The following is a 26685-nucleotide window of genomic DNA, read 5'->3' on the forward strand; positions in this document are numbered from 1 at the left end:
GAGTAGCCCCTGTTCGTCACAACTAGAGAAACCCCGCGCACAGCAATGAGGACCCAACACAGCCAAAAATAAAATAAATTAAAAAAAAAAAGAGTCAAAGATCATGAGAATTTACTGGATCTCTGTAGAAGAGAATTCACCTGCAAAGAGATAATTTTAATTTGCCTTTTGGGGTTCAAACTGCTCGTTCTCCTTTGGCTCAGAAATTGCTTTTCATAAACAATTCAAACACTTCCCGTGGCTTTTAAGATAAAAACCCAAATCCTTGATTGGAGCTACAGCATCTTGCCAGGTTTGGCCTTGAACTGCCTCACTAGCCTCCTCTCTCACCCCCTTTTCCTTCATCTGGCACTAGGGCCACACTGGCATTTAGATCCCTGAAAGGTCGATGCTCCCTCTCTGAGCACCAAAGCTTTGAGCACATTGTTCTTTCAGCCAAGAAAAATCTCCCATTCTCTTGTCTAATACTTAATGCCTGTTCCTCCTTTAAGGCATAGATGCCAGGTCTCTTACCCATTGACACACTCCTTGGCCTCTCAAATTAGTCTGCCATATAACAGCACACCTGTACCTGCCTCTCCTGCAGAGCTGTTACCAGAGTTCACAACAGTACAACGACCCATGGGATTACTTGCTTATCATCTATCTCCTCCACACACGGTCTCCTTGAGGGAAAGGGCTGTGTTCCACTTTTGTTCACTGTATTTTATGTAGTCCCAGCACCAGGTTATAATGTCTGGCGCATATTTAATCTCACGAAGTCCTGTGGATTGAACGACTGAAGCAATGTTTCTCAATGTCTGTATTAGTAAAAAGGTAACTACTAGGTTTTCTGTGTACCTTTTTTTGTTTTCAATTTTTCCAAAGAAGGTTGCCTAACTTTGACGAAAATAAGGTTTTGAACCATCAGCAATTGAAATCCCATACACTATGACAGGATTCTAAAGTATTTCCCCGATAGGATCAAAATTATGACTTAAAATGATCAACATAAGCTTATTTTTCATGCTTTCACTTACTTATTGAGAATCTAAAGATTTTTCCTCCCTGAAGTCAGGCTCCCACCCACTGTCATTCAGGGTAAGAGCACCAGTTGCCACTGCGGGGCCTCTGGCTGAGAGGTCTTCTAACCAGGTGTGAGCCAGGGACACAGCCCCAGAAAACCCACCCCAATCAGAATTTTGTGGCCGACACGCACTCAGGTCTTCTAGTTAACTATTGATCCAAAGAATACTTCTTTGTGTAACCATAAAGTTACTGTCTGCATATTCCTCTCATATTCCACATCAAAATTATACAACATGACACGGTCTTATTTACATGACCAAGGCAGGGGCATCTCTATGACGGACAAAAGCTAAAGGAGTTTTCTTCCTTGGGGCATAAATGGAGATTTTATGGTGTTTTAATTCTGCTTTTTTTAGGTCAGCTTTGAAATTCACATCACGTGCCTGTGACCCAGGGCTGAGGAAAGGCTCCTGGAAGACAAGCTCCCTCCTACAGAAGGGCTGCTTCCTTTCATCAGAGGACGCAGCTCCCCAAGCTCCCCAGTGATTTATATGCCCTGGTGTGTTACTGAGGAGATGCCAGTGAGGGCCTGAAACAAATCTTCCTCCAGAATAGGAAGTAAACCGTGGTCTGCGGGACATATGGCACACAGCTCCTCAAAGATTAATGGGAACATGAGACTTTGCTGGGTCCTCGGACCAGGGATGATAAGGGTGTTGGAAACAGTGCCTCCTCTCAGCTTTGAAGTGTCCCTGACTACAAAGGTTTGAGGAAATTTAGAGTGAACAGGAATCCCCAAAATAAGGTTTGGCAGGCAGAATGCCTATTGTAAAGAATTCCCTAGACATATATAAGCAAGGTTTCAAACATCTTCAAACCGATGCAGGGGAGTTCAGGGACCCTTGAGAAGCTGGTGATACTTATTTTGTAAATCACTGAGATGGGGAACGTCTTCTGAGGCTGCACAGACCCAGCAGATTTTCACTGTTCATCACGTGAGCACTGAGGATGGAGATCACACCCCTCAGTAGTTTGGGGCACCACAAATGCAGGTCTCCCAGGTGAGCGGGGCCCCTCTTGCACCTGTCCCTGGCCATGTCCTTCACCTGTTTCCACAGCTACGCTCTCCCCAGGCCCCCACCCCTTTCCCTCTGTCTCTCAGCAGATGTTTCATTCCACACTTCATAATAAACTTAAGGCCAGTGGGTATCACTTCACTCCATTTCCCAGCCCATCCCTTCTGAGATCTCTACCTACACCTGTGCCCATCCCCAACTCTTTTCTGCCAACAGAGAAGACGGCGTGGCCCTTCTGTTCAAGTAGAATTACACTCCCCGTGCTTTGGACTTGTCTCTCTGGCAATTCCTCGCTCCTGTTTTCATGTCTCCTCGACTGACTCCTTTCCTGCAGCATATAAAGGGCTTCCTCCCCACTGCTCTCATTTGCTTCACGGCCACGCTTCTTGAAAGAACACTTCTCACCGTCCCTGCACCCCCTCACTTCCACTCCCTCTGAGCCTGTAACTTCCAGTGGCTACCCTGCTTGCCCTCTTCCCACCATCTGCCATCCTGTAAACTCTCTGTCTCAGGGCTTTCCTGTTTCTGCCCAGCTTCTCGGCCAGCCACTCTCCTGCTTCTTCTCAGTCTGTTGCTGCATGACACTCACATGTTGGAGTTTCCCAGGGTTAGGCCTGGGACCCTCTTCTCCTCCTTTATAAGACCTCTCTTGGTAACCTCATCTTCTCTCTCATTCATTCAGTCATTCATTTATCTGTTTGATAGGTATTCAGATCTCATTGTGTTGGCAGGCATTCTGCTGTAGGCTGTGGATGAATAAGGCGGGTGTCTGACTGCCAGGAATCTCGACTCGGTAGGAAATCATTTACAGAAGTGAATGCAATTAAGTGTTACAAATGTGTGAGTATGAAGAGGGTCCCAGGGGGGTGGGCAGGAGACTTCACAGGGGTGTAGGGAGAGAATCCCTTGAGAGATGAGAAAGAATGTGCCAGCAGGACTGGGGAAGAGGGCAGTTAAGGAATTCCAGGTAAGGAAGTAGCATTCATAGCACATGCTACGGAGTCAGGCAGGTCTGGATAAAATCCCAGTCCCTTCCCTTGTAACACATGGGAATTAGGCCATGTTCCTTCTGGAGATCTCAGTTTTCACTTCTGTAACAAGGAGGTGACAGTCCCTACCTCGTATGGCTGCTGCAAAGGTTAAGTAAGAATGAATGTGAAGCGCTTAGCACAATGCCTAGCACACATTAAGCACTTATTAAATGATAACCATTATCATCACTGTAAGTACATTTATAACTTTAATATGTGTGTTGTAACCATTACAGTAGAACCTACTTCATAAGCCTGTTGTGAAGATCAAATGAACTAATATATGTGAAAGGACTTTTAAAAAGTTCAGCACAGTATTATTCAGCCATAAAAAGGAATGAAGTTCTGACGCATATGCTACACCATGCATGAACCTTGAAAACATTATGCTAAGTGAAATAAGCCAGACACAAAAGGACAAATGTTGTAGGATTCCACTTACATGAGATGCCTGGAGTAGGCAGATTCAGAGACAGAAAGTATAATAGAGGTCACCAGGAGTTGGGGAGAGGGGAGAATGGGGAGTTATGGGTTTAGAGTATCTGTTCAGGATGACAAAACATTTCTGGAAGTAGATAGTGGTTATGGTTTTACAACATTGTGAATGTATTTAATGCCACTGAATTGTACTGAAAAATGGCAAATTTTAAGTAGAGCAGAAAGGAAATGCTAGGTTCCTGTGCCATTTTCAAGAAAAATATTATCACTAACATTTAGAGTAAGACAGAGACAAATCAGGACATCTGACCTGTTCAGGTTTTTAAAACTGTGCTAATATTTGCAAAGTTTCACACAGTACTAGGATTAATATGTATATTTTACACTTAGCAAATTTTCAAAAGAGGTGATTAATCTAGGGTTGACAATATGATTGTCCTAAGATCTGGACAGTTAGATTACCTTCCATGTAAAGAATATTAACAATTTTATTTCATTTTTGCCCTGGATTTAGACCCAAGATGGGCTTGCTTAACTGGTGCTCCCCTCTCATAAACAGTTGCAAAGTACGCTTTGAGATACATACTTGTGTTTGAGAATTTATAGCCCATTGAAGATGCAAAAGTGGATACACATGTGCCCTCACACAGAGACAAGACATTCAGCATTTAGAAAACTATGTTTAGAAACAGACAACCACCAAAACCTTAGAAAAGGGACTGTTTTTTTGGGCTTTGGCAGGAACCCTCGCGGCTCACTGACCTGTGTTCCCTGACTGTTGATGTCGATGGCGTCGCTCCACTCACTCGTCATTTCCTCCAGCAATTCTACTCTCAAAAGGAGGCTGGGGAGTAAGTCTCTGGTCCTGCAGTCTGGATAACTGGAAAGCTGATGATATAGCTCATGATGAATTGAGCACTCAGGAGGAATTCTTCTGCAATAAACCTCACACTTTGGAATATCTAAAATTGAAAAAAGAAAGGCATATGCAGACTTAGGCCTTGAAGAAAAAGACTTGGGGATATTAAATGTAATGGGGCAAGAGAAACTTCTCAAAGAAGCTCACTTTTATTTAAGGGTCACAGGTAACTATGAAGTCAAAAACCTCCAGAAAGAATAGGTTTTGTATTATTTAAATTCAATACTATAACATATACCTTTAGTATTTTCCTTTATAAGTACCGTTACTGGACATCTGTTGTGGAAAATTATTCGAGGACTAGGGTCTTCTGAGAGGGTTAAATAAGTCACTCCAAAGTGCTCTTGATATGTCAGTGCTATAGCCCTAGAACAGAATCAAAGGATAGAAATGGTTTAGAAAAAAATGCATGATTTCTCTCCTGATACATGTTTATTTGGATTTGCAATATTCAGAACATCTATAACACCTTCTCTCTTATACATCAGAGGAAATGTTTTCCAGAGAATGGATGGTCATCCACTCATCTATTACCTGCCAAACACTAATGATAGGTTTACTAATTTTTTCTGACAGTACTAAATATTTTCATCATAAAATATTTTTAAAAATGTGAAAAATCATATACACACTACTATATTTAAAACAGATAACCAACAAAGACCTACTGTATAGCACAGGGAACTCTGCTCAATCCTGTAACAACCTAAATGGGAAAAGAGTTTGAAAAAGAATATGTATAACTGAATCACTTTGCTGTACACCTGAAACTAACACAACATTGTTAATCAACTATACTCCAATATAAAATAAAAATTAAAAAAATAAAATCAAGTTAAAAATATAAATAAAATAAAACCCCCATAACTCCTACCACTTGGAGAGAATTACAGATATCCTTGCGCTAGCTTTTCCTCCTGCTCTTTTTTCCTCTGTGCATATGCGCCTTAATCTCTTCAGATGGGGTGGCTTCCTCCTCAAAAGTGCTTGGTAAATTTTGGCAAAGGAGGAGTTGACGTGCTTCTAGAAGGACGACTAGAATCTGGGCACTTGCTCTTTTCTAATTCTAAAGGTAGGTACGCTCAATACATTTGTGGTCAACTTTTGCCAATCATCATGCTTTACAGGATCTCCATTCTGACTACGAAGAGCAAAGCTGTATTTACTATTTGGCCTCAGATAAACTGCTGTGTGGCTGTAGGCTGACCTCTACAATGGACAGAGAGAAAGGCTCCAACTTAGACCTAGAGACTACCAAAAAGTATTTCATATCAAAGCAGGAAAAAAATTCTCTCTGAAGCTTAAATTCTGTGGACTGATTGTTGAAATTAATCAAAGAAATCAGATATTTGCCAAATGTGGCCCTCAGTTTCCACTTATTATAAGGGGTCAATGACACACTAAAGAATTTCCCATTCATTACCTATTCTGCTCGCTAGTGTGAGTTCTTCCCAAAGCCTGTATTTGTCTGAAATGTCAACGTGAACTGTCGATTAGTATTTGGGGAAATCATATTAATAACTAACTAACACCATGACATGCACACTGCTGGACTAGGGGGAGGAGGGAGGAGAGGAGACGGAACACTCTCTGAGCATCAGTCTCTGCATTAGCACCGAAGTCCTTCTCCCAGTCTACCTGTGGAAGAGCCGGGGAAGCCAACCACAGAGAATGCTCTGCCGATAGCCAAGAGCTGTGGCCAAGACTGAAATATGGCACTTCCAATGTAATATCTAGCGTAATATGTACAGATAAAGATTTAAATTATATTAATAAAATCTTAGAATTTTAAACTTAATTTCTAAGTGTTTTATTTTACATTTTGTGTCTCAGTTTAAAAATAAGTTTTGTTTTCTATACATAGGTTCACACTGCTTTCAAAAATACTTCCTTAGGGCTTCCCTGGTGGTGCAGTGGTTGAGAGTTCGCCTGCCAATGCAGGGGACATGGGTTCGTGCCCCGGTCCGGGAAGATCCCACATGCCGCGGAGCAGCTGGGTCCGTGAGCCATGGCCACTGAGCCTGCGCATCCGGAGCCTGTGCTCCGCAACGGGAGAGGCCTTAACAGTGAGAGCCCCGCGTACCACAAACAAACAAACAAACAAACAAACAACTTCCTTAAACTTACCACACTTAATTGATGGAAATGTTCTATATGTTGATTGTATCAATGCCAATATCCCAGTTGTGATATTATAGTTGAGTTTTGCAAGATGTGGGAACTGGGTAAGGGATACATGGGACCTTCTCTGTATTATTTCCTATAATTGTATGTGAATCTACGATTATCCCAAAATAACAATTACTAGAGAATGGACTTGAGGATGTGGGGAGAGGGAAGGGGAAGCTGGGACGAAGTGAGAGAGTGGCATGGACATATATACACTACCAAATGTAAAATAGATAGCTAGTGGGAAGCAGCCACATAGCACAGGGAGATCAGCTCGGTGCTTTGTGACCTGACCACCTAGAGGGGTGGGATAGGGAGGGTGGGAGGGAGGGAGACGCAAGAGGGAAGAGATATGGGAACATATGTATAACTAATTCACGTTGTTATAAAGCAGAAACTAACACACCATTGTAAAGCAATTATACTCCAATAAAAATGTTAAAATTTTTTTTTAATTGAAGTATGGTTGATTTACAATATTGTGTAAGTTTCAGGTGTACAGCACAGTGATTCAGTTATATACATATATTCTTTTTTCAGATTCTTTTCCCTTATAGGTTATTACATAACGGTGAGTACAGTTCCCTGTGCTATACAGTAGGTTCTTGTTGGTTATCTATTTTATACATAGTAGTGTGCATATGTTAATTCCCAGCCTCCTAGTTTATCCCTCCCCCCACCCTGCTTTGGAAACAATAAGTTATTTTTTTAATAAATTTATTTATTTATTATTTATTTCTGGCTGCATTGGGTCTTCGTTGCGGTGCCCGGGCTTCTCATTGCGGTGGCTTCTTTTGTTGTGGAGCATGGGCCCTAGGCGTGCGGGCTTCAGTAGTTGTGGCACGTGGGCTCAGTAGTTGTGGCTCGCGAGCTCTAGAGCGCAGGCTCAGTAGTTGTGGCGCACGGGCTTAGTTGCTCCGCGGCATGTGGGATCTTTCCGGACCAGGGCTCGAACCCGCGTCCCCTGCATCGGCAGGCGGATTCTTAACCACTGCGTCGAAGTCCCAAGTTTGTTTTAATTAAAAAAAAAAAAGAACTCACCACACTTAACTTCTCCAACCAGAACATAAGGACAAACATTCCTCTCGAGTTAGGGGTGAAAAGTGTTTATAAAATCATGGATGTTTGTGAGTGTTGTGAAAGAAGAAGGGATGTGTGTAGGGAACAGAGCCTTACTATTAAGGATAACTAGAGTTAGGAAGTTATCTTTTAAAATATTACTACTAGAAATCTCTATATACATCAAAGTTAAGATGGCTAAAATCTCAAATAAAGTCTATAAATTCATAATCACGAAAAAAGGTACCTCTCATAAGGTTACAATATGTTTTCTTTTGTACTTTTTATATATACCATAAATAAGTTATTCCTGACAGCTACAGAAAGGACATATTGCATGCAAAACGACCGCAAAATAAAAGTCCGGTATGAACAAACCATTACATGTCTCTGGCTTGATTCTGTGGTTGCTATTTGCATAATTGGTAATTGGTAATTGGAGTAACTTGCGTGCAGGAACAACCACAGAACAGAGTCTTCTGTGACTTGTGTTTATCTAAGTTATCTCTCTTAATGACTTGAGAAAAATTCCATTTTGAAGTAAAAGTAAAATATGGGAAAAGAAAAGGTTTTCCAACTTGACTCTCTCATATTTTAACCCTTATTTCTTATCACTCGACAGAGGCTAAGAAGCCATAAAAGAAGGTGATCTTTTCATCATGATAGATTTCTGCTATTCTACGGTACAAACATCACATTCCCCCTAGTAGAAGCTGCATAAGGGAAAAATCTCATCAGTAGTACACTGGGACAACCCATGTGTGATCATAATGTTTGCCCAGTTGTATACAAAATCTAGAAGCCATGAAAAATAAAAGCAAAACTTAATTTTACGTGTGGTGAGCACTGCAACTATTCTCCTATTTCTCCCGGCACCTGGATGAAGCAAAGAAGGACATTCACATAAATGTAAAATACCTGGTACAGAATCCATTTTCCCTATAGTTCCCGAAGGGCACTGACACACTCTGTCTGGGAAACTCTTGTCTAACTAGAGCTGGCAGGCTCCAGCACTGTGAGCTGTCGGCAACTGCGGCAGGAGAGAAGGCCAGCAAGATCTGTTTCTGAAGCAGGGATGCATCCAGCGCTGACTGACTGATATCAGGCATTAAGTCCCAGCAAGGAAGGGAGCTGGATTTCACAGCAGGCTGCTCGCCACCCGGGCAAATGCTGAAAGTAGCACTGTCTGGAACATGAAAATACTGAAGAAAGAAAAGACAATGCAGAGAGAGCACAGTTACTACAGTCATACAGAGAAGTTAAACTTTTTAAAGCACAGCTTCTGAGAAACCATAACATATAGTCTCAGGAGGTGGCCAGGTGGGGGACATGGGAATATCAGAAATCCTGTTCCCATGAGAAAGCTCTAATGAGACAAGTACAAGGCGCAAGAAGAACAGGGTCGGCTTTTCTAGGCGTAATGAAACATGATAAAACTGGTGTGACTTCAAAGGTGATGCAAAGTTCTCACTATCCCCAGGTACTGCAAAGAGAAGCCACGCCATGTGGTAGAAATGTCGTTTGTTGGGAGGGAGTCCTCCTAGAGAGGTGTGGCTGGACTGAAAGGGTGGCACCCCGGGGGACCTTGGGCAGAGGAGATCAGAATGAGATACAGAAGGGTACACTGGAGGCTCAGAAGACAAATTTTTTTGAAGGCTCATCCTGAGGGAGCAGGAAACTCTGATCTCCAACCCTCTGTTGGAATTCCACATGGTTTCTGGCACATTAGAGAGTCTCAGGATTGTAGACATAAAAAGGACCTTTAGAGATAATTTATTTGGCCCTCCTCTTTCACAGCTGAGGAAGCTGCTTCCCAGAGTGCAGATGATTTGTCCAGCATCACAAAGCCAGTGTGTGGCAAAGCCTAGCCAGCAGCCAGGCTTCCTCCTTCGCTCTTGGCTGTTTCTCCCACTGTCCCAGACAGTCTCCCTGAGAGGGTAGGGATTACCATGTCTTTAAACAATTCCCACACCTGCCCGGAGCAGGGTCGGGGTTGAAAAAGGGGGCCCCCTCAGCTGCACAAAGGATGGGGGCCTTCCCCTTCTCTCAAGGAGCCCATTGTGATGCTGGTATTGAGGTGACTGCTGGCAATTCTCCTTTCCTGAGTGCCCAGCCTTTTTACTCATATTACCTCATTTAACCTTCACCCCAAACCTGCAAGGAATGCAAAATTATGCCCCTCTTCAGATGAGGAAGTGTCAGTGTCGAAAACCCTGACCCAATGCCTCAGGAAGCCCTAGGGTGGGGAGAAGCAGGGAAATTATCAGGGCTCATGCTGGTTCTTCCCTCAAATTCTCGCCTACAAGGCAATTACTGTTGACCTCTACTTCCCACCAGGGTACTTCTGGTCACCTATTTATTTTATCAATACTTCAATGAACCAAGATGAAATTCTATTACTCTGACATTTTTATAAATACTATAATGCACTGTAGGCTTAGAAGAATAAGACTTTCATCCTACTGTATTGCTCTAATGTAATTTTTAGGAGCTGAAAGTAAGGGCTAACAATAAATTCAGAAGAAGTAAAGAAAAATAATACTTTTCTGTATGATGGTTTCAATAGCATAAAACAACAGATACCACTTAGCATATTCTGTTTTCAAATCCTTTTAAAATATCTCCTTACTCTCTTAAAATAAAACTGTTCATCTGAACTGTATAAAGAATTGAATAAAAAAATCCTTCTTGGATTCATATTCCGCGTATTCTGCCATAGAGACGTTAACATAAATGAGCTGGTACATTTTCACATTTCCTCTCCTCGTGGACACAGAGCTCAGCGCTCCCAGATCTGGGGCCCCGTTGGGGCTGAGACTTCTTCACACAGGGCTCCTCCAGGCACGGTGGCCTGCGAGGCAGATGTTCTTTTCCAGGAGCCTCGGAGCCAGTCCTCAGGCCCGCTTCCCGCCGGCGGGGCCTTGTGTTAGTGAGCTCTGGCAGAGAGCGCAGCAGCCTCGGGGCAGATGGGGCCGGCAGCACCCAGCTGCCAGTGGGTCCGGATCTCCTGCTTGGTAGGACGTCTCCTCATTAATTACCTTGGAAGTGCCCACCATGGCATCCATGGTTTTAATGAAAGCAAAAATAAATGAATCTTTACCTATACTCAGTGTTAGCTTTTGATTTGTTCCAGGTTAAAAAAAAAGTTGATAATAATTATTATTGATTTATGAAAACTTAGACAAAACAATCATGTTTGAATTGCTTACCTCCTTTCCAGAGTGGGGTCTGGCGATAGATAACTGTGGTTTATAAAATATCTGATACGGTGTATTATTGATTATTGTAGTCTTGTCTTCAACCTGAATAATTTGTATGCCTTGCTGTACCATGGAGGAAATGCAGAACTGGCATAACTGCAGGACAGTTGAGGAAAGAGTAATTTTTAAAATATAATATGGCTGTTGTATGAAAGGAGAGAAGGTTAGCACTCCCCTCGACAAGGATGGAAGAGGCGCATACAGTTAAGGCACGGCCCCTACTTCGTGGCATCTAACCACTGTTTTTTTGTTTATTCTGCCCAATCTTTAGAGTATTTTGACTCACTAATCATGTATTTCATCAATTAATTAATGAAAATATTAACAACTTCTAAACAACAGAACATAATACATAAATTCAAATTAAATCTGATACTTAAGTGGGTGCTTCCAAAGGGAAAAAAATATATCATATGGCATATAAAAACCTCTTGATTATTTTTAAAAGTCATTTTATCCATTGGTTTGCCCAGGACAGTATCAATTTTATCTTCTGTTCCAGAGGATTTAGTAGAGTTCCCTTTCAGTCTCAAAATTGTCTTGATCCCTAAAAAGGGTCACTATTTACTCTTCAACAGGGTGCTTTAGCAAACCAGCTACTTTTCCTGCTATTGTATAGTGACAGAGACTTGTTTTCAAGTTATTAAACCAATTCCCTCACAAAATATTTATTTATAAAGCACTTATACATAAGCAGATGCCACTTATCCTTTTCAACATAAAGAACTCAATCCAGCATTCCCCTTCTCCTCCTCATGCTCATCCTAGCAGCTATCTCACTGAATGTGTACCTGGACCAAGGGGAGTTCTGAGAACTTAAATAATGATGACAATGTTGAAGAAAATAGTAACAGCTGACCCTCATATATTGCTTTCTTGGGCTCCACCTGTTGAAAGTACTTTATGCATATTAATTCACAGAATGCTCACTACACCCACATGGGGTAGCTACTATATTATCCCCGTTTTACAGAAGAGAAAAAACGAGGCACAAAGAGGTAAGCAACTTGCCCAAGGTCACAAAGATAAAGAGGGTCTAAGGGTTGGAATTAGAAACCATGCAGACTGGTTCCCCGGTGCTGCTCTTAACCACGGTGTGTATCATCTCGTTGTCCTATCACATTGTATGAGGAACTGATGCTCAGAGAAGGTATTACTTGCCTAAAGATATCCATCTAGCAAGTGGTAACGTCAAGACAGAAGTTCTCAGAGTGTGGTCTGGGAACCCTTGGAGGAGATGGTCTTTGAGAGTCCTTCAGGGGGCCCCAAGGTCAAAACTAATTTTAAAATAATAATAAGATGCTATTTGTCTTTTTCGCTCTAATTTTCACATGAGCATACAGTGGAGTTTTCCAGAGGCTATATGACATATGATGTCATCATGCTCACGGCTAATGAAATGTATGTTTGTGAATTCTTGTGTTTAAAATTTTCTGTTTTAATTTCTAATTTGATAAATATCAAATAGATATAATCCACATAAACAAAAGGTTTTTGGAGGTCCTCGGTATTTTTTAAGAGTGTAAAGGGGTCCAAAGACTAAAAAGTTTGAGAATCACTACTAGAGAATAATGAGATATAAATATAATAATATTATATTTTCCAACAGTTCATTCATTCCTTCACTAACATTTATTCGCACTTGCTGTGGACGCTTTGCGAGGTGCTGGAGGTACTGGGTGCTTGACTGTATATCATAACTTTTTTTCCAGGTTTTGATGGTAGTTCTCAACTTACAACTATTCAACTTTGGGTGATTCACGCTTACAGCTCTTTGCCATTTACACCCGTGTTACAGTATTTTGGCCGGCAGAGCATAAACATGTGTTGCCCAGACAACTTTGAGGAAATGGATACCAGCCTTGAATACTGAAGACCTACTACTTTGTATCAGAGAAATTTATTTTTAAAAAGTCACCAAATGACCCTAACTTTTCTCCAGAGGCTCTTTGAAGATGCCTGTCAAAATCTAGCTTCTTCACAGAGAAAGGTCATTCTAAATTATACTACTCTGATGAAGCATCCCTTCTTTTTCAGATTTGGGACAGCTAAAATAACGAAGATATCATTAAGTACAGCATGAGATTTCTACATGGTACACTATGATACTTACTTCATACATACAGTTTAATGTTATTTGTTACTTTATTACTCAGCTTACCTGGTTTTCATATACTACTTTAGAAAAGATTCATGTTGAAAAGCACATAGCACTTATATTTAGTTAAATAACTATTTTTTTTCTTTTTTCTTTTTTTGTATTCATCTTCATAAACATGGGTACCAGTCCGCTGTTCAATAATACAACTCCACATCGTTTTGCTCAGGATACCCTTTCCAGAAATATAACCTTTGCTGCAGGAGCCTTTGTCTTTTCACTCAATACTCAGAATGTTAGCAGCTCTACCTCCTGCTCTAAAACAAGGAGGCCAAGTACAACTTGTGGATGTTTTGGAATAAGTTCACTTTTTTCCCCTACATACAATAAATCAAGTGACTGCTGAGTGTTCTGAAATAGAGTGGTTATTGGATAAACTATGTGACACAGCTTTTATCACTAGTAAAGGGAAAAAAAACGACGGTAAAACAGAGAGGTCTAAGAAATCACGTTACACTGTTAAAAATTGTTTGGAACAAGTAATACCAAAAGGGGTTAAAAAAGAAAAGGGTAGACATTTTAAACAGGTTGAAGGGATGGCATGCTATCCCCCGAGCCACACAGACTTTTATCGACTTTGATCTTACCTTCTGATGTCCTGGGAAAGCACCAAGTCTTATTTCGGCAGCAACAAACCCTTCTTCGTCCAATGACACAACTTCACCATTACCTCCATCTTTCCACTTTGGAGATGTCAGGTTATGGACCAGTTTAATTGCTACTGACTTGTGCACAGTGTTTGTATTTGCCCAGTATATTCCAATTTGAAAAGCTTCCTGGAAAAGTAATGCCTCAATTATAAAGTATTTTTCTTAACTTTGATATTATTACCTCAATTCGTAGGAATTTTTTATATTATGTAATAGGTCTACTTAGGCAACCAAATCCCTTTTTTTTTTTTTGTAATGGCAACATACATTTTATTTTAGTTCCCAGTGCTTTCTCTGAATCACAATGGAATTCATATTTATGGAAGGAGGGAAAAAAAACATCAATCTAAACTGTGACTACCCTATGTACCAAAGGCTTAAAAACTGAAGGTTTCATTTCATTTCATTTGACAAAAGAACAATATGCAACACTACGTACATGTAGGTCAACATTCCAATTCCTTAAGGTAACATCATATGATTATTAAAAAAAAAAAGGAAAAATGCAATTGAGTAAAGATGTTTATAAACTGGAGTTCAAAAAAAAAAAAAAAAAGGACTCTCAAATTATTCCCTACCAGGAAAACATTTTATTTAGAAATTCCTTGTACTCTATTTTCTTACAGATTTATGTGTCTTCTTGAACTGGGCTAGCCTTATCAAGAAAGTTCTCCTGTAATGGAATATAAAATCTTCCTATGAAATTCTGTTTTACAATTAAGTTTTTCTTCCCTTGTTATTAATGATTCTATGCTGTTATCACTAACAGGGGGCATCCATGATTATGGACAGGCAAGTCCACTTATAAGGGAAAAGGGGCCTTGACAAAAACAGCTGTTCAGAAATCTTTAATTCTTATCCATCTTGCACATCTCTGAGAGTTTCTGTAAGAACCACAAAAATATCTAGGGGGTGGGTTAGCATAGAATATGGCTCTTTATTCTTAACATATCCTGAGTAGGCAAATCCTAATACTTGTTAAACATCCTATACACAATGGAAATGAGAATGTAACTAGTACAAGTTATCAAATTTAATGATAACTCAAGCATGAATACTGCTGATGGGGGAAAAAAAAAGACATCTGAGATGTCTTTGAATATCAAAGAACATTCCATACCCCTTACATATGCATCTAGGAGGACAGTTTTCCACAACTGATTGATTCTGTTAAGAACATAAATGCAACCTCAGAATAAAAGCTGGTTGTTGAAAGGAAAGAATTCCTATCAGTTTTTTAAAAAAGTTATAGTACCTGAAAATTAGGAGGGATAATAATTTTGCCAGCAGGAACCTGTAGAACAATCTTCTCTCCCTCAAACAGCCAGAGGTCCCACTTGGACTGATTGATGAGCAGGGCCCAGGGTAGCAGCTCTATCAACAAGGTCCTCACATATGGCTTCCAGGCTGACAGCTTCACTCGCATTGGGCTGTCCCACTGGCTCAGCTGCTCATTCCTGTGCCAAATACCACATCCAAGAGACTCAATGAAACATGATGACTTCAGGATTCATGAAATGTGTTTAAGGATTCCAGACACACAACGCTCCTGTATGACACCTCTTCACACCAGAGTCATGCAATGCTAAATTTGCATCCAGGAGAAAGAAACTTTTCACGCAATTATGTTCGAGATTAAGAATGAAGCAATCTACAGAATACATCTACTAGGTGATGAAAGGTCAGCATCTGACAGATACATGCAAACATCTTCTTTTTAAAAATGTTTTTATGGTATCTAAGATTTTTATGAATGGTCATTTATTTCTTAATATCGAGAAATGTTTGTAGAAAAAGACTGCTAAAGAACATTACCTGTCAGAGTCCTTTTTATTATAGGGCCATGTGGGTTGAAGGGGCTTTTCTGGCCCGTAGAATTCGTCAAGGGTCTGAGTAACTGTGCCTCCGGGGTGTATCTTAGTGGCTATTTGCTTAATGAGGGATGTTGAGATGGGAACAGCACACTGTGAAGGATCATCTTCTTCTCTAGGAAATGGAAAGAAAAACCAAGAATGATGATCAGATGGATTATAAACCAATATTTTTTTTGGTGAGAGTGAGTGAATTTTTGGTGCTTTAGGGATGATGACACAGTTTGGGGAATTGTCTGGGCCGTGGCCTTTCCTCCCCAATGCTTGGGTGGAGATCTCTTGTTCCTCTACAGAAATTATGTGTCAATTACATTTTCTGATCATCCCTCTTATTTATATCCAAAGGGGCTGAATTTTATCTTAAACTGTAGAAGAGAATAAGAGAATACTAGGCAGGGCAATTTAAAAATAACATTCTCATAAGATAAGAAATCATACAAAAAACTCTATCCTCCCTTACCCCCTCAGTAGGACAAAGTTACTTTTCTACTGAATCTCTCTGAAGAAAATGTAAGGACTTTCCCAGTACCTTGCTTGAAATGTTAGGTGATGTACAAGGTCAGGTTCTATGTTTTGCAGTGGTTTTTCCTGTCCTTTTCCTGGAATAATTTGTGTTTCACTCAATCCCAGACTTCTTTTCTCCAAATGTATGATAATGGGGTCTGGAAGATGACTCCTCATGATAAAAAGAGGGCTGAACACAATCTATAAAAATAAAAGGACAGAACAACTTTCGTATTTGCTTTGTTGCAGTATTCCAGCTGTTTGACGCTGAAACAAACTTGTAATAAATCTCGTCCCTGGGTCACTCTGACCTTAATTTATTTCAGAACAGGAAAGGTCAAAGTCATATGCCATATTTTAGGATGAGAAAGCACTTACCATTCGTTGTTGCACTTGAGAGCTGGGTTCTAAAGTCAAAACTGTGCACCAGACATAAATAATAGAACTGTTTGAAGATGGCACCTGCACATGAGATAGAAAAGGGTTCTATTAAATACTAAACAGTTTACTAATTAATCAAAATAAGGCACAGATATAATATCCATTTGGAGGATACAAAAAGTTTAAAGTTACAGAAAAAAGCCATTTAAAAAAAAGAATAAGCAAAAACAGACTTCATTATGGCATAAAGTGAATGTGCAGTGAGTCAATGGGGCCAATTCTTTCCATAAAGATGAAGGGATTTGTATGTGGAGAGACTGATATAAGAGTGAGTGGGAGAACAAGAGAGAGGATTTGTCCTTTATGGGAACGAAAGTGATGATGGTGGAGATTGAGAAAGAGATAAAAAAGTAGCAGATCATCATAAAGCTTCTCAAGAGGGGAGGACACCCTTTATTCCCTCCCGTCCCTCTAAAGCCCTTGCGCATCAGAATCTTTTTCAAGATATAAATCATCTTCATCTGGGAGGGGTAGAGTCTTGGCTACGAGAACTACTGGAACTGATACAAACGTGTTGTCGTGGGATGGGGACGAAAAAGTTTGAGAAATAATATTTAAAGCCTTTTTATATTATTTCAGGCCTCCTCTCTTTTGTATATATCATTTATTAATAAATTAAGTGCTGTACTGAATAAAGAACATAACGAGAAATTTAAAATTTTAAAGGTGCTCTATTCTGGATTGTACTACTTCTCATACCTGAATGACAACACTATACTCAGGGGTCTTGGATTCCAGACACACGTCCCTCGACCAATCTTCATCTCCTTTGGCCTTCACACACAACTCGGTCAGTTCGCTGTCTTCTAGTACGTACGAAGGCAATTTCCGTTTGGCTGTGAGGCAGTCAAAATGTTCTCGAACCACAGCTTGTCCATCTTGACCAATGTAATGCTGAACGACTTTTAGTTCTATGCTCTGAGACAAGTAACTACAGATAATCTGTCTTCCACAGATGATAATCTGAAAGACAATCAATCAAGCCATCAATCATTAAGACTTCATCAATTCAGGTTCCATGAATTGGAAATACAGGGAAACCTTGGAGATATGGCAGGTTTGGTTCCAGATCAACACAATATAGCAAATATTGCAACAAAGAGAGTCAGATGAATTTTTTGGTTTCCCAGTGCATGTGAAGGTTATGCTTACACTATACTGTAATCTATTAAGTATTCAAAGCGTTATGTCTAAAAACATTTAAATACCTAATTAAAAAAATTTTTTTTGCTAAAAAATGCTAACTATCATCTGAGTCTTCGGCGAGTTGTAATCTTTTTGCAATAGTAACATCAAAGGTCACTGATCACAGATCACCGTAACAAAGATAATAATAATTGAAAACGTTTGAAATATTGCGAGAATTAGCAAGTTGTGACACAGAGACACGAAGCGAGCCAATGCTGTTGGATTGCTTGATGCAGGGTTGCCACAAACTTTCAACTGATGAAAACGTAGTATCTGCAAAGCTCAATAGAGCAAAGCACAATAAAACAAGGTATGCCTTGTTCAGGCAGAGTAAACTATGCTGATTTTAATGGAAAGAAAATGAAATCGTTAGCTTATTTAGAGAGTACAAGAAGAAAAAGAGGCTTCCAAGAAGAGAAGGGACTTTGCTTTGGTCATGTTGAGTTTGCAGAATTCAAAGGACAGACATGTAGGCAGGATCCATGCCCAGCTACAAATGCTGGTCATGTGCTTGAGAGTGAAGGTGGGACTGGAGATGGAAGACTTGTGAAATTAAGTCCTGTCCTCCTGTCTCAAATTTGGAAATCACAGGACTGTCTTCCTGTCCTCACAAATGTGTGCAGACAGGAAGACAGTTTACCTGGAAAAGAGGGTGGAGGCTCAAACCCAGTAACTGACCAAGACTTTAGGTACAGACTCAGGGTGAGAAGTCAGAGAAGGGACGAAGGAGTGTCAGGAGAATGCAGGGTTGCTGAAGCCACGAGAGAAGAGACTGACTGGAAGGTGGTGGTGGATGGTATCGAACAATGTAGCAGTCAAAAAGGAAGGGGCCTGGAAACAAGACTTCAGCTCTCATAGCTGAGATGACAATTGTGATCAATTTATTCCCTGCGGCTGGTTTCCAAGGGTTTATTGCACTCTTATGCAATACGAAATCTCTGTATAAACTGATAATACAAACAACTTTTAACTCAGGAGCCTAATTATATTTTATCTCATTCAGGTTTTTCTTATAGCAGAGAAGCATTATCTTTATACAACACACAGAATTATCCATTAAACCCATGTATTATTTAACTTTTCATCCAGCTAAGAGTATAGTTCAGAGCAGGCATTAAGAAATATCTCTTAAATTGGTGGAAATTGAAAAGATAACACAAAATTTACTCCTCTGCAGTGAATACTTTTAGAAAGCAAATCCTGTGTAATATGATTTTTCACCATGATTAAGGAAGACAGGACTGTCACATACTGTTTTCCTTATTTGTAACAATATTTTTCCAGGTTATAAAATATATACTAAGTAATACATGTATAGCATGTATGTCTAAGAATATGATGGTTAATTTTATGTGTCAACTTCAATGGGCCATGGGGGGCACAGATATTTTACTCAAACATCACTCTGGGTGTGTCTGTGAAGGTGTTTCTAGATGAGACTAGCATTTGAATTGGTAGACTGACTAAAGCAGACTGCTCTTCTGGGTGGGCCTTATGATATCAACTGAAGACCTGAAAGAACAAAGAGCCTGAGTAAGAGGGAACTCCTCCTGTCTCACTGCTTGAGCTGGACACTGGTCTTTTCCAGCCTTTGGACATGGACTGAAACATCAGCTCTTCTTGGTACACTAGCCTGCTGGCTTTTGGACTGGAACTACACATCAGCTCTTCTGGTGTTCCAACTTGCAGATGGCAGATCTCAGGACTTCTCAGCCTCCATAATCGTGTGATCCAATTTATAATAAATCTCTCCCTCCCTTTCTCTACATACATATATATGTATATGTGTGTGTGTACACACATACACCCTACTGGTTCTGTTTTTTTTTTTGGAGAACCATGACTAATACAAAGTATTTTCACAAATTATCTCTTTGATTCTCACAGCAACTGTTCCTGGTGAATTTAAGGTTCCTGCTTTGTCGCAGAAGAATTTGGAGATGAAGTGATAGGTAAGAAGTGGATTTATTTAGAGAGAAACACACTCACAGACAAGAGTGTGGGCCATCTCAGAAGGCGAGAGAGCTTCGAAATGTGGCGTGGTTAGTTTTTACAGGCTGGGTAATTTCACAGGCTAATGAGTGGGAGGATTATTCCAACTGTTTTGGGGAAGGGGTGGGGATTTCCAGGAATTGGGCCACCACCTACTTTTTGACCTTTTATGGTTGGCTTCAGAACTGTCATGGTGCTGGTTGGTGTGTCATTTAGCACGCTAATGTATCACAATGAGTTGTATAATGAGGCTCAAGGTCTACTGGAAGTCGAATCTTCTGCCATCTTGGACCCAGTTGGTTCTAACCAGTCTTTGTCATGTCCTATGGCTATGTCATTCTTTTAAAGGTTGTGCCCTGCGCCCTTCCCTCCTGTTTCACAACCACATAAAACAGGCACTACAATGACTCCTCATCTTAACAAGGAAAAAAACAGAAGTACAGAGATGTTGAATAACTTTCCTGATGTTACCCAGATGGTCTGGCCCAGAGTCTGTGTTGATCACCATCCTGACTGTCTGTATCTCATAAAATTAATACCTACTAATTAAGAAAACAGAAACAACATAAAGAGAATAAAGGTTGCCCATCACAAGGTAAATGTGGCAGAAACCACTGGCTCCATTCCAAATAGCTGGTCCCTCCTTTTCCTTTGTTGTTAAAATCACTGATTTGGTTTAGGTCTCAAAAAGCAGCACAGTACTCAGGGACGGTGGACACCTCCCATGACCCCCATTGGCTGTATCACAGTTGGTACAAGCTAATCGTGGTAATTCCATTACCTTTTTGCTAATGATTAGTTTAGGGGTGAACATGGAGCTCTGTTTTGGCGAATAATATAAAAAGGGAAGGTTGCTAAAAGGCTCTGGGAAAGCTTTTACTCTTTGATAATACGGGAGACAGTTTGAGAAGGGAAAACCCTCCTTTTTTTTCTGCCATGGAAGACGTTAGGAGAGGATATAACTTTTGCAGCCATCTTGAGGTCAGGAAGGCAAATTCAGGAGGACAGCAGAGAAGCAGGTACGGTACTGAGTTGCTTAATTAACTAACCAACACCCGAGTCTGCCTTCTTCCTTTTTGTTATGTGAGGTAATAAACATAAAATAGGAGCAATAATAGTATCTGCCTCATTAGCTTGCTATGAAGATTAAAAACCCTATTTTGTAACTTCAAGCTGAAAGCATCCTAATGGATACATTTTCCTATGTCATTAGAAGTACTTTGTAAGTATCATTTTAAACAAAACTATTATTTACACAAAAAAATGTGAACTATGAACTATTATTTACCCCAAGCAAATCTGCTAGATTGACAGACCAAAAATTAAAGTCATTGTTGTTTCAACTTGCATTATTTGAAGAGTGAGGTTTAGCATTTTCTTAAACATTTATTTTCCAACTATCTACTCCTTTGAATTTTCTTTAGAAGGAACACATCTGTAAAAACCAAGCTATGCTTAACTGCCACATTTCCCCTAGATACTCTGGACATTATAATCTTTTAAAACAATATTTTCAAAATAACAAACATGGAAGTCCACTGAACTGTGAACACAAGATTTTCTCTAGCATATGTAGACTAGACACTCATGATAAGCCTTATGACGCCATAGCATTGCCCAACTTTGAATAAACAATAGAAAACTCTGAGGCGGTATTTAACTCTGTTCTTATTCCGATGTGTCCAGGCCTGGCAATGTGTGCTCACTGCTCTTGTTTCAGAACCTTTGGGCCCCATGAGATTTAGGAGAGAATTTGGCTGTCTCTCACAGAAACCACAGAATCTCTGCAACCATCTGGGACTCACTTTGTTTAAAGACAAAGATCCTCTTCGTGGGTTTTTATAGTTTCATTTTGAACCAAAAAGCCTGTTAAATAGGCTTTCAAATTTGATAAAAATAAAACCCTTAAAAGTGGCCAGGGAGGGAAGGCTACTTAGATGAAGGAAAATCCAAAATGGCTGCTCCTCGGAGTGGCGCTCTTCATGGCTGCTCCCTTGCAGGGTTCAGTGAAAGCCATGCCTGCTTTTCTTCAAAGTGGCAACACTTACAATGCCGTTATTTTGAAAATTATGGTTAGAATTTCAAGATTAATTTATCAGTTGAAGACAGCTACTTAATTTTTCTTAATGTAGGGTTTCTCTTTAATACACATTTCCAGGTTTCACACTAATTCCCCTCTTTCCCCAAAGCCACAAAGATGTGTATTGAAGATTTCCACATATGATTTTACTTAGCAGGTTTCAGAACTCTTATTAGATCAGTGCCAAGAAGAATAGCGATATTAAAGAATAACTCCAGAGCACCAGATGCACTGGAAAATGATATCTTAACCATGATTAAAAGTGTATGTATAAAGATACAAATATATATACATACATTCATATGTACATTTAGGTTTTTAGAGTGGTAAAGCTCTCCTCAATGAAGGGATGGAAAACACGGAAGCAAATACATGTGCATGAGTAGTTGTATAATGTACAAAGTCCCTGAGAAATTTTATGTGTGGTCAATTTTCACTGAATTGGGGAAATGAGAGGGGTACAGGAAAGGCAGGGTACAGGTAACCAAACGTCATTGTTCAAGCAAGCTTTAGCCAATTCTCCACTGTCCAGGGGTGTATTAATGCAGTTAAGGTACATCAGAGAGCTACACACACTCTCCTCCCCAAATGGGGCTTCATAATTAGGCAGCTGTGTTTTATTGCAAATTTCCAGGCCCAGGTGGGATAGAAGGCAAGAAGCCAAGATGTGAGGGAGGCAGGAATCTACAAAGCTCTTCTGGAAGCTTGGTTCCTATCTTCCTAACCTGGCCAACTGAGGAAATCCTGTCTCTGACATACTTTAACTAGCGCTAATCTGAATATTAGTTAATCTACCCTGACCATAAAAAAAAATCCAATTTAAAAAGAACTAATACATTTTTGCGTGTGTGTGTGTGTGAGAGAGAGAGACAGAGAAAGAGAGACAGACAGACAGAGAGGGGGAAAGAGAGAGGGAGGGAGAGAGGGGAAAGGCAGAAGAACACTGACTAGTAAGGGTTTTTACAATGTTGACACATGCAACAGTTGGCTTGAGGTTGGCATCGTGGTCTGCTGAATCTCATATTACCTGGGTTCAGTATAACCCACTTTCCATTTGCTTCATTCTAGGTTAAATGAATTGCTGTTTCTGTGTTCTAATTTTCCCTGCTCTGCTAAGTTTTTTAAAATATTTATTTATTTATTTATTTATTTAATACAGCAGTTTCTTATCAGTTATCTATTTTATACATATTAGTGTATACATGTCAATCCCAATCTCCCAGTTCATCCCCCCCTCACGCTGCTTTCCCCCCTTGGTGTCCGTACTCTGCTAAGTTTTTTTAATGGCCCCAATATAGAGCTCAATCTCATTTGATGATGACAAGAAATGCTACAACTCAAAATATAGTTATATGTGTATATACCTTCCATGATAGTGGGAATGTAAAAATGGACTTTCCCAGTTCCTGTGGGAGAAGACACTTCCTCTCAAAAAGGTAAATGCAATGCAAGGGCTGGTTATGCTTCCATTATTGCTCTCCAAAGAACCTTTCCTATTTGGCTAGATTTGACTTTTTTTTTTAAAGAGTATTTATTATAAATGAGGTAGAAGCAGAGAAAAGCGTGAGAGGCATTCCCCACAGAAAAGGATTATTAACATTTACCAGTACAAATAACATTTGGAAAAGTTCTGAAATGTGATTTGGCACCAGAAGCCTTAAAATCTGTATATTTGACATTAACAAAGAGAGTGATTAAAAGAACTACTTAACTTTCAATGTATGGAAATTTTTTTTTAGTTCTGATTTGAACCCCTCATAAATATTTAAGATTTAAAAAATGCTAATGGTTTGAAAAACTCAGGAAATCAGCAGAAGTTTTAGAACAAATATATATTTAATTATTTAAAAGATTAGTGTAGCCCCAACAAGACTCTGCTAAGACAAAACAATGAATTTTGTCTAAGGAATAAAGTACATCTTTTTAATTTGGGAATGTGCATCAAGCACCACAAAAACATTCATATCCTTTGTGCAGGTAACCTAAATTTTATAGCAATTTATTTTAGGGACAGACTCAGAAATTTGGACATATATTTATACACAAAGATATTTATTTAAGGATCTATTATAGTAACCAACTGGAAATTAACTAAATGTCCAACAACAAGGAAATGTCTACATGGGGTTTGATATACCATATGGTAAATCACTATGCAACCATTAAAGGGATAACTTCAGGAATTTTAAATAACATGAGAAAATAAGCATTATATAATGTTAAGGGAAAAAAACAAGTTGAAAAACTATAATTACAATCAGAGTTCAAGTTGGTTAAAAGATATCTGCATAGAAAAAAAGAGTAGAAAAAATACACCAAAGTAATAATAGAATATATTTTTTGGTTGGTAGATTTATGGGTAATTTTAGTTTTCTTCGTTAGGCTTTTCTGTGTTTCCAGATATACTTTATAATAGTTAACATAAAAATAACACTGTGACCTAGTATTTATTGGGTGCTTTCTTTTACAAAAGGAATATGAAGCATAGAAAGGTTAAGAAATGTGCCTAAGGTCATATAGGTAATAAGTACTAGGACTGAGAAATCTTTTCCAATCAGAAAAAAAGTAGGTAAAGTTTTGTGAGAATTAAAAAAAAAAATGTGTTTTTCATGACCAACTTTTTGGGCTTATGATATACTGTTGCAATAGTATCTGCTCAGGTACAATGTATGTATTAATTTATCCCTGAAATTTAATATCATTTTGTGAAAGTAGATAAATCTATGGCAAGAATGAGGCATTAATATAGCAACACAAAAAAGTCCAACCAGCATTACTCATGCCTGGGAATATTTCATTATTGTAATTGTAACTAAAATTTATTGGATTATGACAACGGGCCAGGCGCTGTTGTAAGCACTGTACATATACAAACTCATTTAATTCTCATACTTAGTTCATGAGGGAAAGCACTATTATTACTATTCCCATTTTAGAAAAGTGATTCACAAAGGTTAGATAACTTGCTGATGATCACGCAGCTAGCAAGGTTGCCTGTGATCTTAACTACCAAGGACATTCCTTGAAAAGATTTCTCCACGGAAGGACCCTGCCTTTCCACTGACTGTTAAATGTTCTAGCAACCACATGCCAAAGACTTGAATGAATTGGGAAACTTCAGACCAGAGCTATGGTGGTCAAAGCACCTGAGAACTTGTTAGAAATACAAATTACCATGCTATACCCAAGACCTGTTGAATCTGGAACTCTGGGGGTGGGACTCAGCAATCTGTGTTTTAAGAAGTCCTCCAGGGGATTCTGATATATATTCAAGTTTGAAAACCACTAGCCTAGAGGGAAAGACACTAAGGGGAAATATTCTACCTCCTCTCATGTTTTTGGAGGGCTGTAACATAGAGGAGAGGTAACAAGTTGTGTGCTTTTTGCATATGCCTCACAAATTCTGAGGAATGGTAAAAACTGGCTGAATGGTGACAGATTTTGGCTCAAAATTAGGAAAGGATTTCATTAATAGCTGGAAGTAACCAACAGTGGGAAGGGCTGATGTGTGAGAGAATGAGACTCTCATCATTTGGAGTATTCAAACAGATGCTGTATGACGTTTTCTCAGGCATGCTGGTGAATGGGAAGGTAGACAAGGCATTCTTGTGAGACCATGAGTGACAGAATCAGAAAACCAGTGTGTATTGGGCAGATATTTGTTGAGAGCATATCCATGTAAGAGAGCTCTAAGGGCAGATAGGACAGACACTTCTTGTTCTTATGACTTTCCAGCTCAAAGCCCACACTAGCCACACCGGTTCCCTCATAAGTCCTTGGGTAAGACACATTTGTCCCATATTTGTATCTTTATTTATCCTATACTGCTGACTTGGAATGCCCTCTCTTAATCTAAATTCGACATGTTTTGTAAAGCCCAGCTCAAGTCAAATCTTCTTAGTAAAACCTCTAAATTCCTTCCACACTTACTGTCAGTCGTACACATTGTTGGGTTTATGTAAATTTACATTTTAAGAGCAAAGATTGTGTTACATACTTAGTGTCTTTCATTTTTCTCTGTTCTACAGGAGGCAATCAACAAATACTTGGAGGAATGGTCAGTTGACTGGGAAGACTCTTCCATGCTTCTTGTCTGAAACTCCTCTGCTATAGGTTTCTTTTCACTTCTGTTGCCCACAATAATGAGAACATGAAGTCCAGCTCCCTGATTAGGTGCAGGCCAAGAATGTATATGGTACAGATCCTACTGTTCACCTCACCAGTTGCTTCCTGCCTGCCCCTGGCATACAGCAATGGAGTAGCCCCAGGTGCTCAATATGGAAAGCTCCCTTTTTCCTTTTCTAGGGACTGAGTGCTGTCTCTATCACGTCCTCAGTTCACATAAGCTCTGGATAGACTGTTACAATCCAGATGCAGATGTATATGTTAAAACTCTTATGACAAATCCAGTTATTATGTGTGCAGTGAAGCCAGTTTTCAGATTTTAATACTTCCTTTTTTTCTTTCTACTCTTGTCATATGCTCCATGTTTGAAAAACATCTTTTAAAAACCACATTTTCACATCTTAAGAACACAAAAAAGTGTCAGATACTTTCTCTTCCCCTTTGCAGTCTTAGAACTTCAAAAACAGCCAAAAGGAAGTTTTATAAAATATATAAAAATATGTGCTGAGAGCTGAAGTTTTATATGCCAAGAGTTAGACTGCAGTGAATTTTTACTGCAGTTAATATTAACTCCTAGGAAAAGAAAGCTTGCTGGAGACCCAGGCCCACTCTGTCATGGGAGAGAATCACAAGACTTTCGCGCAGGTTATTCATACATGTATGAGAGTCAACTCCTGGTTATCCACTGTTGGATTATCCAGAGTCCCCACCATCCT

At 39.6% G+C, this 26685-nt stretch overlaps 1 protein-coding gene across 9 annotated transcripts in view; it reads right to left on the reverse strand.

Moving 5' to 3' along the window:
* VPS13B (vacuolar protein sorting 13 homolog B) overlaps positions 1 to 26685 on the reverse strand; it is a 791361-nt gene that overhangs the window by 35968 nt on the left and 728708 nt on the right. For all 9 annotated transcript variants that reach the window (XM_082600778.1, XM_082600779.1, XM_082600780.1 and 6 more), the window contains 10 exons: positions 17284 to 17547; positions 16522 to 16605; positions 16169 to 16344; positions 15584 to 15754; positions 15024 to 15225; positions 13706 to 13894; positions 10910 to 11056; positions 8619 to 8902; positions 4711 to 4838; positions 4316 to 4515 (listed from right to left, as the gene is read on the reverse strand). In XM_082600778.1, the coding sequence (XP_082456904.1) occupies positions 4316 to 4515; positions 4711 to 4838; positions 8619 to 8902; positions 10910 to 11056; positions 13706 to 13894; positions 15024 to 15225; positions 15584 to 15754; positions 16169 to 16344; positions 16522 to 16605; positions 17284 to 17547 (1845 nt within the window). The remainder of the gene's footprint in view (positions 1 to 4315; positions 4516 to 4710; positions 4839 to 8618; positions 8903 to 10909; positions 11057 to 13705; positions 13895 to 15023; positions 15226 to 15583; positions 15755 to 16168; positions 16345 to 16521; positions 16606 to 17283; positions 17548 to 26685) is intronic.

This window comes from Mesoplodon mirus, assembly GCF_964341445.2.
Source record: "Mesoplodon mirus genome assembly, chromosome: 16".
Taxonomy (NCBI): Eukaryota; Metazoa; Chordata; class Mammalia; order Artiodactyla; family Ziphiidae; genus Mesoplodon; species Mesoplodon mirus.